General features: G+C 53.1%; 1 protein-coding gene across 2 annotated transcripts; it reads right to left on the bottom strand.

The window, feature by feature from the left end:
• Nucleotides 1-435: 435 nt before the first annotated feature.
• On the bottom strand, nucleotides 436-16,831 carry CNNM3 (cyclin and CBS domain divalent metal cation transport mediator 3). Of its 2 annotated transcripts, XR_005528477.1 has the most exons (10): nucleotides 15,512-16,831; nucleotides 8,154-8,160; nucleotides 7,889-8,020; nucleotides 6,810-6,959; nucleotides 6,259-6,428; nucleotides 5,958-6,054; nucleotides 5,218-5,351; nucleotides 4,640-4,778; nucleotides 1,973-2,072; nucleotides 1,338-1,415 (listed from the first exon to the last, which is right to left on the bottom strand). XR_005528477.1 is itself a non-coding variant. In XM_039232403.1 (9 exons), exons 1-9 carry the CDS (start codon nucleotides 16,829-16,831, stop codon nucleotides 1,351-1,353), a joined length of 2,214 nt encoding a protein of 737 aa, XP_039088334.1. In that variant the 3' UTR covers nucleotides 436-1,350. The 2 variants fall into 2 exon arrangements, 1 of the variants encoding a protein (XP_039088334.1); XM_039232403.1 differs by lacking the exon at nucleotides 1,973-2,072 and having other exon boundaries at nucleotides 436-1,415.
• Nucleotides 16,832-17,323: the final 492 nt, after the last annotated feature.

The raw sequence follows: 17,323 nt of genomic DNA, 5'->3' as shown, positions 1-17,323 counted from the left end.
CCATTGTTCTGGAGAAGAGATGATGTTGAAGTATCTGTTTCCCACCTGGGTTTGCTCTTAGACTTTCTGGAGAACAGTTTCTAAGTGAGCATGCCATTGTTCTTTGGCCTTCATTCCCACTGGTCCCAGATAAGGGACTCAAATTCCTTTGAGAAAAGCTCCAGAAATCCTCCTCCCTCCCTATCCAATCTGAGATCCTAGGTCTCTGTGATGCCCCAGTTTCTCCACAGCTGAAGAACTGTGGAAGGTAAGGGGTAAACCAGAAGAAAATACAAATGCCTTCTTGTTCCCAATTCTCTAAAACCCTGTAGCTAAGAACAGCAAAAAAGCAGAGAGCTGAAACGTTTCAGAGATGTAAGATCACCTGATGTCATGTTCTTTTTCTTTTTTTTTTTTTTTTTCCAAGAAAGGGCATGAGGATCATCCCTTCCCTCCCTTGCTGTTCTCCCCGAAAATTACAGCCACACAGCCCTCCAGAGGCCTAGGAAGAAGGTACAAAAACAGGTCTGACAGTTGGTTACTCTCCCTGGAATCAGCAACTAACAAAGGATTAGGTGCAGCAGACCCCTTCCTCCCATGTGTGACCTCTTCTTAAAACACAGAAAAAAGACAATACTGTTAGTGGCAACTAAGCAAGACAGGCTGAGGCGCAGAAGGAGCAGGACTCCTCAGTGCCACGGGGGGGCCAGTCTTGCTTGCTCAGGGCTCTGAGCTGAGGGCTCAGAGAAGCAACCTCCACAGGAGGGAGCAGGACAGTGGGACATACTTGTGGGTCATCGTGCTTCTTCTACGTTTGGCACACGGGACGGGCAGGGGCACGTGCTTAGAAACATGGCATTGTAAGGGAAGCCAAATACTTCACCATGGCCAAGGTCATAGATGTGAACCCCCAGCCAAAACTAGTGCTCTTGGTTTGCCCAAAAAGTGCTGCCGGCAGCAGAAAGTTGGCAAATTAAAAGCAAAGCGAGTACAGGTCACGGCCACATAAAGGCAGTAATCATGTACTCACATCATGGCTTGGCCCAAAGAGGTATAAATACGCTGCACTGTCACAGGGAGAAGGCTGGGTCCTGGGGACCGGAGATGACAGTGTTCTTCCCATTCCCTTCAGAAGCAGGCCTGGAGGGCTGCGCCCCAGCTGATCCCCATTTCCTAAAGGAGAGCAGGACCTCCTGAAGGTTCCTGGCACCAAGGTCTGGTTCTGAGGACAGCCCAGGACCGACATCTATAAGGGCCATCTAAAACGTGGCCTGGAAGGGATGGGGACAGGCTGACGGGAAGCTACTCCTCGGCTCTCCAGTTCCCCACGTGCTTGTCCACTGCCCACACCTGGGGCTGCCTGGCAAGCAGTTAAACCCCTGGGTTCCGCCCAGGGCTCTCCTCCGCTGGGAGGCCGGGTCTGCTGTGGTTGGGCCCTAGAGGAGAGAGGGAAAGGAGAATCAGTATCAAAGCCAGTCAAGGGAGCAGGCCCTATCAGAACCCGGTGTTAAAATCATCTTTAGGACAGAAAGGGGCGGGTAAGAGAGAGAGGCCTCAGGACACCTCAGTATCAAGGCAGAGCTGGGAGTGAGGAGTTAGGAAAACGGTCAGGATAACTCCACATCACAAGAGAAAACCAGTGGGAGGAGGGGCTGCATCACGGAGAGGCAGGAAAGCAGGGCAGGGGGTTTCTGCTCACAGAAGGCCAAGGCCATACATGCCGGACAAGAGAAGCCCACCCTGGACAATAAAACACCTGCGCTGGAAGGACGCTTTAGTTTCCAGTGCCCACTGGGTACTTCAGGACCCCTCCTGTCTTCCAGAAAAATGAGAAGTGGCAACAAGGGACAGGAAGGGCCCACTCACCACCCCCACCCCCCAAGAGAAACCCTGCCAGTCAGGGGTGGGGGTGGGAGTGGTTTCCAGGGCTCCTCCCAGCAGCTAGAGGGCTGGGGAGAGAAAGCAAAGAGAAAGTGAAAGGGAAGATATTTACCTTGGGTGTTTTCTGAAAACAAAAAATGCTCACTAGTCCACAGTCAATTATCAACTGCAGTTTCCAAATGTGCCAAAGAGGGAAAGGTCTACGGGGAAGGCTAGAGAGAGCAGAGGGGAGAGAGACAAGAGGAGACCAGCTATGCAGCTGTGCCGGCAGGGCCTCGCGGCTTGGGCAGCACCGCGGGCACAGACGCGCCAGGCGGGGCGGGGGAGGGGGGGCAGACAGCTGCGTGCAAACCCGCTGCCCGAGCCTCAGAACCAGAGGGAGCAGGAAGTACAGCGTCTGGAGCGGGCTCGCTCTCGGAAATCAGCCCTGTGAGTGGTCGTTGTGCGGTAGTTACTCCGAGTTTGAAATGGCAGGCCAGGGGTCAGGAACCTTTCTATAAAGGGCCAGTATTTTTAGGGTTTGCAGGTCATATGGTCCCCGTGGCAACAATTCAAGTCAGATGCTGTAGCTAAAGGCAGCCATATACAATCCATAAACCAACAGGTGGGGTCCTATAGGACTTTATTTACAAGAACCGGCAGCTGGCCAGTTTGCTAACCCCTGCCGTAGGCAGTTAAAAATAATTGTGCCTTCCAAGCATCTCAGTAAAGGCATTTGTCTGCCAGGGAATCTAGTGCCAAAGTCAAGCAGGGGATGGTTCTGACCTGCACTATTTAAGCGATGGCCCCAGCGACAACTCCATGTACGTAGCGACACCAAGCTCTCCTGGGCAGCAGAGTGCCGCCCACCAGATAGACCGCAGCAAGAACTTCGGCAGCCAGGGCAGGGAGCACAAGCACAGCAGGCAAGTCCCACTAGGGACAAACGTCAGGCCGCACTCAAGGGAAAAGCAACATCACGGCAACGGAACAGGGTATGCTAATTCGTTACACAGAGGAAAGTGACCACAGAGCCACTGTGAGTTACAGGTTTCCCTGCTTTCTGAAAACAGAGTGTTCCTATGGAACCTTCTGTAAGCCAGAATGGCAGAGAGAGAAGAAACAATCACCGTTCCATAAAGCAAAAGTCCTCTTTGCATTTCTTTCAGTTAGTGAAAACAGGCACGAACGTCGATCTTTCGTAAAAGCAAAAAGCAGTACCAAGTGAACTTTCGGGGGATACCCATAGTCCCTTACAGGACTGTCCGGTGAGCAGCTGCAGCCAAAAAAAGACTTAAAGAACTGTGTGTGCGATGAAAGAGGGCATGGAGGTAAAACCATCGTTCCTACACTTAGGCCTACACCTTGAATACAACACGTGCAGTCTGAGGGGCAGATGGAGCCAGAGACAGTTCACATTGAGAAAACCAAAACCAACGCTCACATTTTGAAACAACAACATACTGGCTTTCGAGACCCAAGTCTACTGTGATGGTGTGAACCTCTATACAAGTGGCATCTCACAAAAGAACATCACAGTGGGAAAACACAGACCTGTGACTGGCCCTAAAAGGCAGACCACCTCTCAGTGCACATTCACAGAGAAAAGGCTCAAACGCCTGGATCCAGGGTTTGAACAGCACACCTCAAGCTGGGGCCCCCTTTTACCAACGCAGAGATGAAGCGTTCAGGGGCTGGGCCGCCAACGCGGCCCAGGGTGGGGCTTTGCACGTACACATCACCTCTCAAAGTACCTATCATAAAAACATATTCATGTTCTCAAGTGTGGGTTTAAGTAACCAGAGCTATTTTCTATGAGACGCCACAGCCCAGAGGCCAAGAGCAGGCACAAGCTCCAAACCAGAGTGCTTAGGTCTCTCTCTGCTTCTGACTCTTCATCTGTAAAATGCACCTAACTACTATCACCTCTGAAAATGGCTGGGAAGTTTTCTTAGAGGAGTTAGGATGAGGAAAACGCCTGGCACAGTGCCAGGCAGAGTAAGTGTTCAAATGAGCTCAGTGTCCCCCACTGCCTGGGGCAGCCAGTGGCCTCTTTGGAAGCCCCGCCCACTCCTCCAGAACCACTCTGCCCTGGAGTGTACCTCTGACCCCAACTCAGGAGCTCAATCAGGAAGAGTACATTCTTGAATAACAAGGCTAAGTTCCCTGACTTTTAACCACCCCTACCCAAAGCCCTCTCTCCATAGGCTCCTTTTTATTTTCCCTCCTTTCGCTCCTGAAGGCATGGTTTGCCATCCCCCAACCCATCCCAAGCTGCAAAGTCTATTTCTTCCAACGTGACGCTCCTACTCAAAGTGGAACCCCGGATGCAAAGGGCATGCCTTAAATGTTAGCTTGACCTGACCAATGTCAAAGCAAGTGCCCTTCTCAGTTTCTGGGATGGTGTCCATCAGCCACCTTCTGAGGCAGGCCCACAGGTGACCTAGATCTTCAATTTCCAGGCGGGATCTAACCCTAATCCTAAATGACCACGAGTCTCTGAGCTTGATCTTATTCCCACTTAGCAACTATTCTCTAATTAAGTTACTCCATCCTACTGGGCCCTCCAGAGAAGATGCTAACTTAATATACTTTCAACACCAGCTGGGCTACAGCGCAATGTCGTCTGAGTGAGAAGAAAAAGAGGAGAGGATGGGCAAAAAAGGGGACAGGGAAAGAAGAATGCAAGGCAGAGTGAGGGCAAAGAGAATGAGTGTGTGTGCGTGAGCAGCAAGGACAGCACAGGACATGCGCTCCCTCTGGGCTGGCACACCATGGGACGTGGCAATGAGGGGCTCACCTGCCGCTGCAGCTGTCTTGTCACCAAGGAGCTTGGTCCGGCTGCCTGGGACGACCTGGAGGTCCACGCTCTCCGGGGACTGTGGCAGGTTCTGGGCTCGAGTAGCCAGGAGTGCATTGAGGTACTGCAGCCGCGTGACCTGGCAGATAGGAAGCATGACCAGCCAGGTGCGACTCGTGAAGCCAGACGGAGAAAGTGAGGTATGAAAGATCACACCTCTCCCTCCTGCCCACAAGCACCAGAACCAGTCGAGAGAGTCACACTCAGCAGGGCCAAGAAAACTGAAGAGACTGAAGCTACCTAAGGGCAGAGGGAGCAATCAAGCAGTGCTTTTAAGATCTCAAAAGGAAACTGGGCGCACAGTCCCGGCGACAGGACTAGACTGCCAGCAGTCAGACGGGCCTCCAGGAAGAGCCAAGGCCATCTGTCCTTCAGAGCAAGTACAAGGCCTTGCTCTGTGAAGTCTCAGGTTGACTTAACTAGAATCTACTCTTAATCCATACAAATTTGTGACCAGCTGGTTCAGCCTCGAGAACACAAAGCCGGTTAAAAGCCAGTACCATTGAGCAGCCAGTCACCTTAATGAACTGTAGGTCGGAGAGGGCCCGCACGGTGTAGTCAGGACAGTATGCAGAGAAGCGGCCACTATCGGCTGGCTCAGGCTGCAGGTCGTGGCGGATGGACTGGAGCGAGGACACTGGGGACTGGTGAACTATTAGAAGGAACAAACAGTGACATCTCTGGTGGGGACAACTGCAGTCTCCAACATCCACCGCACAGATAACTAGAACATAGAGAAGGATGGCAAGCACGCCTCCTCCTGGGAAAGGCCGGCAGGGGAAGGAGCAACAAAGATGAGCCCCAAAGAAATGCTGCCCATTCCCGCTACGCAGCACAGAGAGGAGAAAAGCCAGCCCGTCCCAAAGAGGAATGTCTGACGGGACGGGGCAACTGGGTGGTTCAGTCCGTTAAGTTTCCGACCCTTGATTTCGGCTCACATCGTGATCTCACGGCTCGTGAGACTGAGCCCCAAGTTGGACTCTGAGCTGACAGCACCGAGCCTGCTTGGGATTCTCTCTCTCCCTCTCTCTGCCTCTCCCCCGCGTGCTTGCTTGCTTGCTTGCTTGCTTGCAAGCATGTGCGCATGTGCACTCTCAAAATAAAGAAACATTAAGACACACACACAAAGAGGAATGCCTGGAGGAAGGGGAGGCCAGAACCCTGGGCCCTGGAGAGCCCCAGCAAGCAGCCGGGCAGGTCAGGCTCTGCCCAGCCCAGCCGCCAAACCCAGCCTTCCGCTCCCAGGGCTGTGGCTTACCTGAGGACGGTGCTGTCAGGGCAGACACTCCATAGTAGGTGAAGGCCCCATTCTCGAACTTCAGGCCCTCTTTCCCGATCTCCACCTCAACCCTGCCCTGGGAAGTGGAAGGAAAGGGAGGAAGGAGGGGCAGGGAAAGAAATAGATGTGGACAGATTATCTTTCCTGCCAGAAGAGAGCACAAGGAGAAAGTAGCAGCCCCAATTATTCAGGGGGTGTGTATGTGGATGATCCTCCCTCTTCTCAGACCCTTCCCTAGTTTCTGAGCAAGTGGGAGGCCCCAGTCTGGGCTCCCAGTTACCTGCAGGATGAGAATGAAATAATCCACCGGCTGGCTGCGCTGGTACAGGTAATGGTGTGCAGCCAGACGGTTGCTCTCGTCAAACCTCACTTCCTGGTTGACGCTGGGATGCTTCAGCAGGTGCAGCAGGACCTTCTCGGAGATTCGCAGGGGGCTGAATACATCCACCTCTGCCCCGTGGTGGAAAAAAGGGACAGTGTCCACCAGGCCCAGAGTGGCCTGCACAGCCACACCCGACTCCTGCTGCCCCACACGAGCCAAGTCACCTCCCCAACACAAGAGAACTGGGCAGGCACACACCCACCCTCTAAGGCTCCCCGCTGTGTCTCGCCAGACGTGGCACCGGCCTGGCCCCAGCTCTCAGCCACCTGGCAGACAGAAGCTGCCCCTCAGGTGTCCTGAGATGCTGACAGGGCTACAGAGAGAAGCACAGAAGTTCCGGATACTGTCCTTACTGGGAATGAGGGGGCACTTGGTGTCTGCCTGGAGGTCTCTGGACCCACTGAACAGGGAGCAAGAGAGCAAAGACAAGGCCCACCCTACACCCTCACCTCGGGACAGGAAGCGCTGGGTGGCCAAGAGCAGCTGGGGCGAGATTTTCACTTTGTATTCATCGTCAGACACTTTGAACAAGGAGAATTCCTCTTTCCGCCTGAGAGGGGCACTCAGAGAAGCAGGCTTCTTCCTCACTGTGGCATCTCCTACAATGGCAAGAAGGCCTGCTGAGCCATCAGTAACCCTCCAATCAACATGACCAAACCAAGGCATGTTGCCAAGGCCTGGGGATCTTGGGGGTGAAAGGGGGCAGCGCCCATATTCCAGCTATATCCCAAGGGAGTAAGGAAAGCAACTGCTCCTGTCCTCAGAGTTGGGAGATAATACTGGTATGACAACAAGGCCGCTTATAAAAATAATAGGCATTCTTGGTCATTAAGAGACCCCTCACCAGAAAGCACGTGTTTACAGATAACTAGCGCTAAACAGCAGCAGCTGACCTGATGTCTGCATACCTATGGCAGCCGAGGCACCAAACTTCTGTATCTGAGGGACAGAAGCGTGGGCTAAGCGATTCACCTGATAACAAACGGGGGTGGGGGGTTCAGTGTCCCAAGTGTGCACGTGAGACCTCAGCCATTGAGCACAGGTTCTGCGTCTACCCTGCAGACCTCAGCCATCATCCTAAGAGGCAGACACTTCTAAGCCAGGCCCCAGGATCTTCTGTTTTGGAAAGACCCTCTCAGCAGTAAAGAATGGGATACTTGGAGGAGATGCTTCTGTAATGTACAAAAGAACAGGAGAAAGCCAAAGGGCCAAGGCAAACAGGAGATTGGGAAACGCCCAGAAAGGGCAGAGCCCCCTCCACGTGGGAGAAACCAAACAATGCGGCTGAGGCCCTAACAGGAGGGGCTACCGTGGCTCCACAGTCACGCGCAGGTGTGGGGCCTCCTGCAAGGGGGCAACAGTGACCTGAGGCAGGGATAAGGGGAGTGGGGCCTGGCTAGGTGACAGCTCTGACTGGAGATCCAGCCTCGTTTTCAGCAACATGGAGACTTCTTGTCCTCTGACGCGCACAACACGCCTCAGCAGGCTCGAAAGTGGAGATGCTACGCTGCCAGGAGTCAAGACTCACGGTAATCCTCAGACTCGTCCAGGATCTCAGACTTGATGATCTCCTCAATGACGTCCTCCAGGGTGACCAGGCCCAGCACCTCGTAGAAGGGGTCCCCTTCACCCTCGTTGTTCACCCTCTGCACGATGGCCANGGGGGGGGGGGGGGGGGATGCTCAGATTACAGCTTGCTGGGGGGGCGTCCCATTTTGCTTAGTCCCACCTGGTGGTACAAGCTCACCAGAGGGACAGAGGTTGATGTTTTCCCTCCAAGGTGCCAGGCACGAGGTGGGACTCACTTTACATCCAAGGAACCTAGATCTCAGGCAGTAAGTTCACGCACACAAGGCCACCCAGGTGGTGGCAGAGCGGAGGTGGCCTCTGGTCTTAATGAACGTGATGTAGACAAGGACGCATCAGACTAGGACAGATGCAGTGGGGCTGCACACACAAGGACACCAACTCCAGAAGCACGGCCTCCCCTGGGACAATCTAAACGGCCAAGCGGAGAGGGGCCACCCAGTGACTCTCCTGGGGACGTTTTCCTAATTCTGAAAGCTGTCCTTCATCTCCAGAAGCCAAGATCTATGAAAGTTATCCAGGTAGAGGATGGTAAGTGGTAGTCAGCCAGTCAGAGCCCCAGCTGTGTGGGAGGACGAGCAGCCACCCGGAACCTTTCACCCTCCTCTTCTTCAGGTTAGCTTCCTGTTTCTTTGATAAAGAAATGTAATCTTGAAAAAAAGCCTAAGTCTCAGAGTTGGGGGGAATACTGAGAAAACTTCAAGAATCTACTCTGCTTTTTATTTACAAAGCTTTATACCTGTCCAAAAGAAAAACAATGAAAGCTATACAGGTAATTTAAAATTTCTGAGTAGCCACATTAAACACACACACACAAACAGATGAAACTGACAACACAGTATCATTAACTAAATATAGTCAAAATATCATTATTTAATCAATATAAAAATATTAAAACAGGGATGCCAGGCTGGCTCAGTCAGTGGAGCATGTGCCTCTTGAGCTCTGGGTTGTGAGTTTGAACCCCATGTTGGATGTAGAGATTACTTAAAAATAAAATCTTAAAAAAATATTTAAAAAATTAATTAAAAATGTTTTAAAAATCATGGGCACCTGGGTGGCTCAGTCAGTTAAGCGTTTGACTCTCAATTTCAGCTTCGGTCATTATCTCACAGTTCATGGGATCGAGCCCCACACTGGGCTCTGCACTAACAGTGCAGACCTGCTTGGGATTCTCTCTTCCCCCTCTCTCTGCCCCTCCTGTGCTTGCTCACTCTCTCAAATAAACTTAAAAAATTTTTTAAATAAAAATTTTTTTTAAATGGAACATATTTTCCTTATTTGTACGGTCTTTGAAGTCTGGTGTGTGTTAGGCACATCTCAGTTCAGACCAGCTCAGTTCAGACAAGCTTTTAAGAACCACATGTGCGTAGGGGCTACAGACGGGGTTGTGCAGGGCTAGGATACAGAACTAAGAGAAACTCACCTCGGTCTTTGTTACTAATGAAAAAAGCTTAGGGTAAAAGCTAGCCTGGATCCACGTATGGGAGTATTTGCTTCAAGAATCTTTTGGTAAAGAAAAAAGTCAAGTTTACTTCTCTGTGTGAATAATAACCTTACATACCTTGGGTTTAATTACAGTGTAGTGAATGGAGTTCAGAAACACACTCTCTGGAACTCTGTCTGGCACACTCTGCCTCATTCTTTCAGCATTCATGCCCCACCCCCAGTGTCAGGTGCAGGGAGAGCTCTGCTCCAACTTTAGATTGAACAAAAATGTCCTGTCAACCAAAAGCTATTATTATTAGACCACTGGCCAGATGATCAAGAAAGGAATGAGGCTCTAAAAGAGAAAACACTTAACTATTTCATTAAATCTAAGATGTCCTCAATTATGAGATACACCCTGAGTGCAGAGAAGCTGAAACAAAAAAATGTGTGCCTAAGACGTGAAGGATTGTGACATTTCGTGCTTACTGCATGCTGGCCACTAAGTGCTTTATTCAGTTATTAACTTAGAAATCCTTCAACAACTCTATGAGGGAACAGGACATTATTCCCATTTACAGTTTGCAGAGAAAACTGAGACCAAGAGAAGGTTCAGTGACTCACTCAAGTGCAAAACCTGGATTTGATGGGCACCTGGGTGGCTCAGTTGGTTAAGCACCTGACTTCAGCTCAGGTCATGATCTCACAGTTCTTGAGTTCGAACCCCACATCAGGCTCTCTGCTGTAAGTGCAGAGCCTGCTTTGGATCCTCTGTTCCCCTCTCTCTCTCTCTGCCCCTCCCCTGCTTATGCATGTGTGGACTCTCTCTCTCTCAAACATAAACATCAAAACAAAACAAAAAGGGGATTTGAATCCAGGCAATTGGCTCCTGAATCTGTTCTCTTAACCACCACACTCAACTGACTTTCACTGGAGAGAGCAAAAAATACCCCAAATCTTAGGAAACCCTCCCCTCTTGGTGAGTTATACATGGCCAAGGTACTCTCCAGCACAGGGGTCCTCCTAAAGAAAAGAAGGTATCGTTATCCAGGATGCTCTAACATCCTCAGACAAAAATTAAAGGCAGATATGACTACTCCACCTCCCCCTCTTCCAGGAGGAAAAGGCCAGGGGTTGCCTAGAACTACCTGCTCATTCCTGCTGAGACAGAAGCATTGAATGAGGAACACAGCACAGATTCTAGATGCTTCCCACCACTGGGTATCTGTGTGGGGAACGGCTCACATCGGCAGACAGACATCATTTCTACCAGGGCCAAGGCAAGGCCCTTGTAGGACAGGCCTTATGGGGAAAGACCAAAGCTCAACAGACAACTTTGGTCAGATTCTGGGAACCAGAGCCCAGGTTCTAGACGACCATGAGAGAGAGAGAGAGATCATTTCAGCACCATTCTTTCAGAATGCCAGTCGCTTTGGCAGGTTACCCTTAGAATGGACTAACTGCTCCTTGCTTTCAAGCTTTTTTTTAATTAATTTTTTAAATGTTTATTTATTTTTGAGAAAGAGGCAAGGGAGGGACAGAGAGAGCAGGACACACAGAATCTGAAGCAGGCTCTAGGGTCTGAGCTGTCAGCACAGAGCCTGACATGGGCTCAAACTGATGAACAAAGAGATCATGACCTGAGCTGAAAGCAGATGCTTAACAAATGAGCCACCCAGGTGCCCCCAAGCTTTTTTCGTTTTTGAGAGAGAGAAAGAGAGAGAGAGAGAAAATATGAACATGCCATGTGTGAATGGAGGGAGGGGCAGAGGGAGAGAGAGAATCTTAAGCTCCATGCTGAATATGGAGCCTGATACAGGGATGGATCCCACAACCCTGGGATCATGACCTGAGTCGAAATCAAGAGTTGGATGCTTAACCAATCAAGCCACCCAGGCACCCCACTTTCAAACTTCTGTAAAACAGGCACAAGTTTCTCAGTGACTTGCCACTCAATATCAAACAAATGAAAGCAGAGCCCTCCAAAGATCCCCTAACACGATGGCCATGTAATTTATCCCCAGACAGAATGTCTGAGGGGCCCAGAAGGCAACCATGAAAAAGCAGTAGGGGTACACACAGAAGAGGCGCTGGAGGGATTAAAGTTTACTTCTCATCTGATAGGATAAAACCACCCTGAAAATACAGAGGCCCCTGGCTGGCTATCTAGAAACACTAACACAGGCCCCAGGATGGGTTCCTACAGGTTCTCCCCAAGAAAGTTCTATGCAGCCATAGACAAGGGGCAGACAGCATATCTTCCCAACATCAACCAGAAAGCCTTGCCAAAGCTCTATGGAGTTTTAATTTTAGTTAGCAAGCTCAAACGTACTCAGTTACATGGATGCTAGAGAACTCTTCCATAATGCCTAATTTCTAGGATATTTGCAAAACCACAGTTGGAGTTTAAATTCCTTTGCCTTCCTTTATTTTTGAATATTTATTTATTTTTGAGAGTGAGAGAGAGACAGAAAGAGACAGAGCACAAGCAGGGGAGGGGCAAAGAGAGAGGGAGGCACAGAATCTGAAGCAGGTTCCAGTCTCTGAGCTGTCAGCACAGAGTCCAACACGCGGCTCGAACCCACAGACCGTGATTACATGACCTGAGCTGAACCGACTGAGACACCACCTTCCTTCATTTTTAAAGCAACTGTGAGAACATGTCCTAGGAGAAAAGTGCCAGGATAACATTCCTCACAGCAGCTCTGACCCTTTACAGAATCATAGGGATCCTCTGGCTTCTGACAATGAATCAGAACTCAGTTCATTTAATTTTTTTTTTAATTTTTTTTTATTTATTTCTAGGAGAGAGAGAGAGAGACAGCGTGAGCAGGGGAGGGTCAGAGAGAGAGGGAGTCACAGACTCTGAAACAGGCTCCAGGCTCTCAGCTGGCAGTCAGCACAGAGCCCGACGCGGGGCTCGAACCCACGAACGGCGAGATCATGACCTAAGCGAAAGTCGGACGCTTAACCGACTAAGCCACCCAGGCGCCCCAGAACTCAGTTCATTTAAAGTAGAGACTCAGGGGGCGCCTGGGTGGCTCAGTCAGCTAAGCGTCCAACTTCAGCTCAGGTCATGATCTCACAGTTTGTGGGTTTGAGCCCCGTGTTGGGCCCTGTGCTGACAGCTAGCTCAGAGCCTGGAGGCCGCTTCCAATTCTGTGTCTCCCTCTCTCTGACCCTCCCCTGCTCACGCTGCCCCTCTCTCTCCGAAATAAAGAAAACATTTAAAAAATTAAAAAAAAAAATAAAGTAGAGACTCGGAAAAGCTCACACATCCTAATTCCTCCTTTGGTTGAATGTCCTTGAATATTTTCACTGGGGAGGTTGACAAAGATGACCTGAGTAAAAGTTAAAAAAAAAAAAAAAAATACATGTTATTTAACACAGCTCCAAAGCATTCACTCTTCCTGGTAATGTTTGCACAAAATAATCAGTGTCATCTCAAGCCTGCACACTAACTAAGCGGCACCTTGCCAGAGAAGATGCCTCTCCCAGACTATAAAGTTCCAAAACAGACAGTGCTCTGAAGGAATGAAAGGAACAGGGCCTGGAATGGTAGCTGCCAAGATGCCAAGGACTCCAGCTTCAAGAAATTCAGAGGGCACCACCTCACACACTTGGCAGAGAGATGGGAAAGGAATCGATTTCTAAAACCTCAGGCGCCATAAAGGCTGCAATATGCTCTTTGTTCATAGGCAGAAAGAAGGAAGGGGTAAGGCTACAAAGGACTTTAATGACGAAAAATAGATATCCGCCAAAGGACTGCACTGCAAAGAGAAGCCTCCACAATGTCAGAGGAAAGACAGTCAATCTGCCCCGAGAATGCCCCCCACTTGCCACAGGAGGAGGAAGGCAAGGAGGACTGAAGAGCTCCCCATTCGAACTTCAGGTTCCCCAGAGCTGCTCCAAGGCCACCACCCGTGAACAGGAGCAGCCTGGACTATGGGCCTTCTCTCCCTACCGGCTCCTTCCGATCAACCTTTAAACCCAAAGGCACCTAACTCACCCATCTTAAAACCAAAGAGCAGCCTCTAACCTCCCCTGCCAGTCCTCTCCCAACCACTGCTCTCTGGCTTCCTCTTTGTAGCCATACCTCATGGAAGGTCCATCTACTTCAACTGTCACATTCCATCACCCCACACCGCAGCACCAAATCTGTTCTCGCAAAGGTCAAGGGTACCCTGGTTGCTAGATCCAAATGACAGGACGCTGGCCTCTCCTGAATCATCCCCCTTTCCTTGGTAAGTGGTCTCTTCCCTTAGCTTCTAGGACCTTCTGAACCTCTGGCTCTCCTCAGCAGCCTCTCCTCTGCTACCCTCCATCCCTTATATGCTGTCTCCTCAGGCCTCCTGCACCATTCCTGCGGCCTGACTGAGGGACCACTGCCATACCAACAACCAGATCTTTATCTCCTGCTTAGGTCTTTACCTCGTATTTTTCATCAACTCGTACAGCCTGCCCCTTGGGACACTGCATAAACAAATCCCAAAATTCCAGTGTCCAGAACAAATTCGTCTGTGCCCCCCGCAACACCACGATGATCCCCCTTCCTGTAAGTGCTCTGCTTCAGGGAAGGGCACCACCACCCCCAAGCCTCACCCTCAGCTCCTCCCTCTCACTCCACAGCTCCTCAGGGAACCAGAAAGCCCTCAATTCCACCTCTGAATACCCTCTTGGACCTCCTCTCAAGGCCCACTGCACACCCTTGCTCAGCCTACCGCCGTTTCTTAGCTGGACCCCCTCATTGGTCTCCACACCAGTCAGTTCTCTGCTCAAAGTCAGTGCCCTAGAGATCAACTCCAGCCTTCCCCAGGGTCTCAGGCTGGGGGGTGGCAGAGGCAGAATGGAACCCTCCTCTGTGGACTCCAGGGCCTACAGTGCTGGCCACCAGGCTCCAAGAAGTTCCACTGCCAGGGAGACTACAGTGGCCCAGAGAGACAGTACTTAACCACTAGCAGGTCTGGCCCCTACCCAGGGCTCCCCTCCCCCAGAGAGGGGCTGCATAGCCACTTTCTAGGGAAACAGCCAGAAGCACCCAAGAGATTCTCTAGCAGAGCAGTCAGAGCTGCCAAGCAAAGTCTCCCACCCAATCTTCAGGTACAATAATGACAGTAACTGCCCAACTATTCAACACCCAAGCCATGACTAATTATTCAACACCCAGGCGGTCTGGGGCCAGGGCACTTCACAGCTGACAAGCAGATGAGGGGGCTCCGCTCTCTTCCCTGCCTCACATTATGCAGCCTTTAGGCTCAACCCCATCCACAGTCCTGGGTGTCTCCCATGCTCATCCTGCGGCAGTTCAGGTGTGAGACGCATGGCTGGCGGGCAGAAAGCAGCCAAGCTCTGGGGAACACACCCAAGCCTGATGATGGGGAGAACTGGAGAGGAACCCACGCCTTCACATTTGGGAGAGTGAGTCTAGGTTTTTACTAGCAACCTTAGAGTTGCTCAGACAAGCCAGGTGGAAAGAGAGGGTCAAAATGTGGAGTTAAGGGAGACCCTGAGAGACCTTACTCAGCATGAGAAAAGGGGGGAGTTAAAACAAACAAAAACAAAGACAGAGAAAGGGGAGACTAAATCAGCATCCATAAAGTGGCTTCCGGTGAAATCAAAGTGGCCGTTTCTTTCACATCTGCAGGAAATTAGGAATCATTCCTTCTGTTATCAGCAAAGCAACAGCTCGTCAGTGGTTTTAACAATGATCCTGGAGACATCACAGTCCCAGCTAATTTGATATTATGTGTGCCAATTAACAGCATCCAGGTAACTCGAGACTCCACTCTCTGCTACATTCTTTTAGTTTCTATTTAAGAATTTAGACCTGTTACAAAGCCAAAGCCCACAAAAATGACCCTAACAAAAAAAAGCTGGTGGGTTAGAACCAGGTGGATATAGGTCCCCAAACTAGGTCTACCAGGAAAGGGGGGGATTTTGCGGTCTATAGCGCTTGGAACGACAGCCTTTAAATAATAGTTCAAAAGGTCACTGACAGCTGCAAGGGCATCATCTAAAAGGGCACCTGGAGGCCCCACTGCCCTCCATGAAGATGGGACCCTTTCCTCGAGGCTTTCATAAACCTCCACTTTTTTCCCCGGCAGAGGCATTCGTGCCCCCTTCCGGATATCCCCACGTTACCTCGTTTGAACTCCTCTAGGACGGCGTCCAGCTTGGTGTCGTTGAAGACGAAATGGAGTGGATGGTTGTAAAAGCGGGTGATGGTGCTGAGTGGCGTGCAGTCTTCGGGGTCCACGAAGGCCAAGTCCTTGAGGTAGAGCATGTCCACGATGTTGGAGCGCTCCTCCTCGTACACCGGGATGCGCGTGTGGCCGCTCTGCATGATGCTGGCCAGGACGCCGAAGTCCAGCACGGCGCTGGCGTCCAGCATGAAGCAGTCCTCGAGCGGCGTGAGCACGTCCTCCACGGTCCGACAGCGCAGCACGCCTTTGCTGAGATCGCTGTAGGGGTCGCCGCCTCCGCGCGCCAGCTCCAGCACGCGCTCGCGCAGCCTCCCGGGCCGCGCCGCCAGCTCCAGCAACTGGCCCACGGGCAGCGCCACCGGCAGGGTCAGCAGCACGGCCAGGCGGCTGAGGAGCAGCGCGCGCGGCGCCAGTGCCAGGGCCCAGCGCCCGCTCACGGCGGCCGGCACCACCTCGCCCACCAGGAACACGAGCCCCGCGCTGCCCAGCACGGCGGGCACGGCACGCTGGCCGGCCGCGCGGTACAGCAGCACCGCCAGCGCCGTCTGCGCCAGGCTGGCCAGGAGCAACAATGCGCCCAGGGCGCAGCCAGCCCAGCGCCGCGCGGGCTCCAGGCGCCGCGCCGCCGCACGCTCGGCCTCCGAGCCGCTCTCGCGCAGCACCTGCACCTCGGCGGGCGCCAGCGCCAGCGCGCTCAGTTGCAGGCCCCGCGCCAGCGCCGCTAGCGCCAGCAGCCCCGCCGCCCCCAGGCCCAGCGCCCAGGGCGGCGCCGCCTCCTCAGCTGCCGCGCCGCCCGGCTCCACGCGCACGGCCTCGGCGCGCAGGCGCAGCAGCGCACCCCACTCGCCCGTGGGGGCCACCGCCTCCTGGGCCGCCGAGCCGTCTGGCTCCCCGCGCACCGCCAGCAGCGCCGAGTGCGGGCGCGCGGCCTCGGCGCGCAGGCGCAGCAGCGCGCGCCACTCGCCCGTGGGGGGCGCCGCGGCCGGCCCGCCCTCGGGGCAGCCCGCCCCCTCGGGGGCCACCCAGGACCAGGAGCTGTTGGCCAAACCCGAGCCGAAGACTCGCAGGCGGAAGGTGGCCTCCGGGGCGTCCCGCACCTCTCCTCCGCGCGCCCACCCCGCGTCCGCGACTCCGTCTTCCTCCAGACAGACGCCCAACACTCGCGGGCCCGACGCCGCCTCCCCAGCGGCGTTGCCCAGGCAGAGCGCGGCGAGCAACCAGCTTAGCCGACCCGCCGCCGCCGCCGCCGCCATCGCCTGCTGCCCCCTCTCGGCCTCCCGCGCAGCCTACCCCTCCGCCTCCCCCGGACCAATCGTCGCTAGCCTCGGCGCCTTCTCCGCCAATAGGCGGCGGGCGAGGGCGGGCCCCAGGGTCGGACTAGGCTGCGCCGGGGAGTAAACAAGCAGCGGCGCGATCGCGGGGCGGGCCGGGGGCGTGGGGCTCTCGGCCCCGCGGGGCTCAGCCGTGACTCCTAGGGCGAGAGGTGGCCAGCGCCAGGAGGCGCGGAATGGCGATCTGGGAGTCTGGTTCCCACAAGCTGTGCTTGCGCGCCCGGAGGCCGGGCTTGTGCTCTGGGAAGTCCATGACTCGGGGCGCGGAGCGGAGCGGCTTGCAGGCAGAGAGTTCAGTATTTGGCGGATGTGCCCTTTCTTAGCAAAGGGCCCCGTGAACCACTGACCTAGGAGCCAGGAGAGCCGACAGAAGACTGGACCTTGGGAAGCTCAAGTTTCTTGAAAATGTTTGTT

The sequence above is a fragment of the Hyaena hyaena genome, unplaced genomic scaffold, assembly GCF_003009895.1.
Source record: "Hyaena hyaena isolate Hyena2069 unplaced genomic scaffold, ASM300989v1 scaffold_64, whole genome shotgun sequence".
In the NCBI taxonomy this organism is placed as follows: Eukaryota; Metazoa; Chordata; class Mammalia; order Carnivora; family Hyaenidae; genus Hyaena; species Hyaena hyaena.
This window is presented reverse-complemented; position numbering and strand designations above follow the sequence as displayed.

Excerpts from the sequence above, each read along its gene's own strand:
- CNNM3 (XM_039232403.1), bottom strand. The coding sequence starts at position 16,831 with ATGGCGGCGGCGGCGGCGGCGGGTCGGCTAAGCTGGTTGCTCGCCGCG. Across the intron at positions 6,960-7,888 it reads GGACGAGTCTGAGGATTACC|GAGATGCCACAGTGAGGAAG; the intron begins GTGAGTCTTGAC and ends TTGCCATTGTAG. Across the intron at positions 6,055-6,258 it reads ATTTCATTCTCATCCTGCAG|GGCAGGGTTGAGGTGGAGAT; the intron begins GTAACTGGGAGC and ends TCCACTTCCCAG.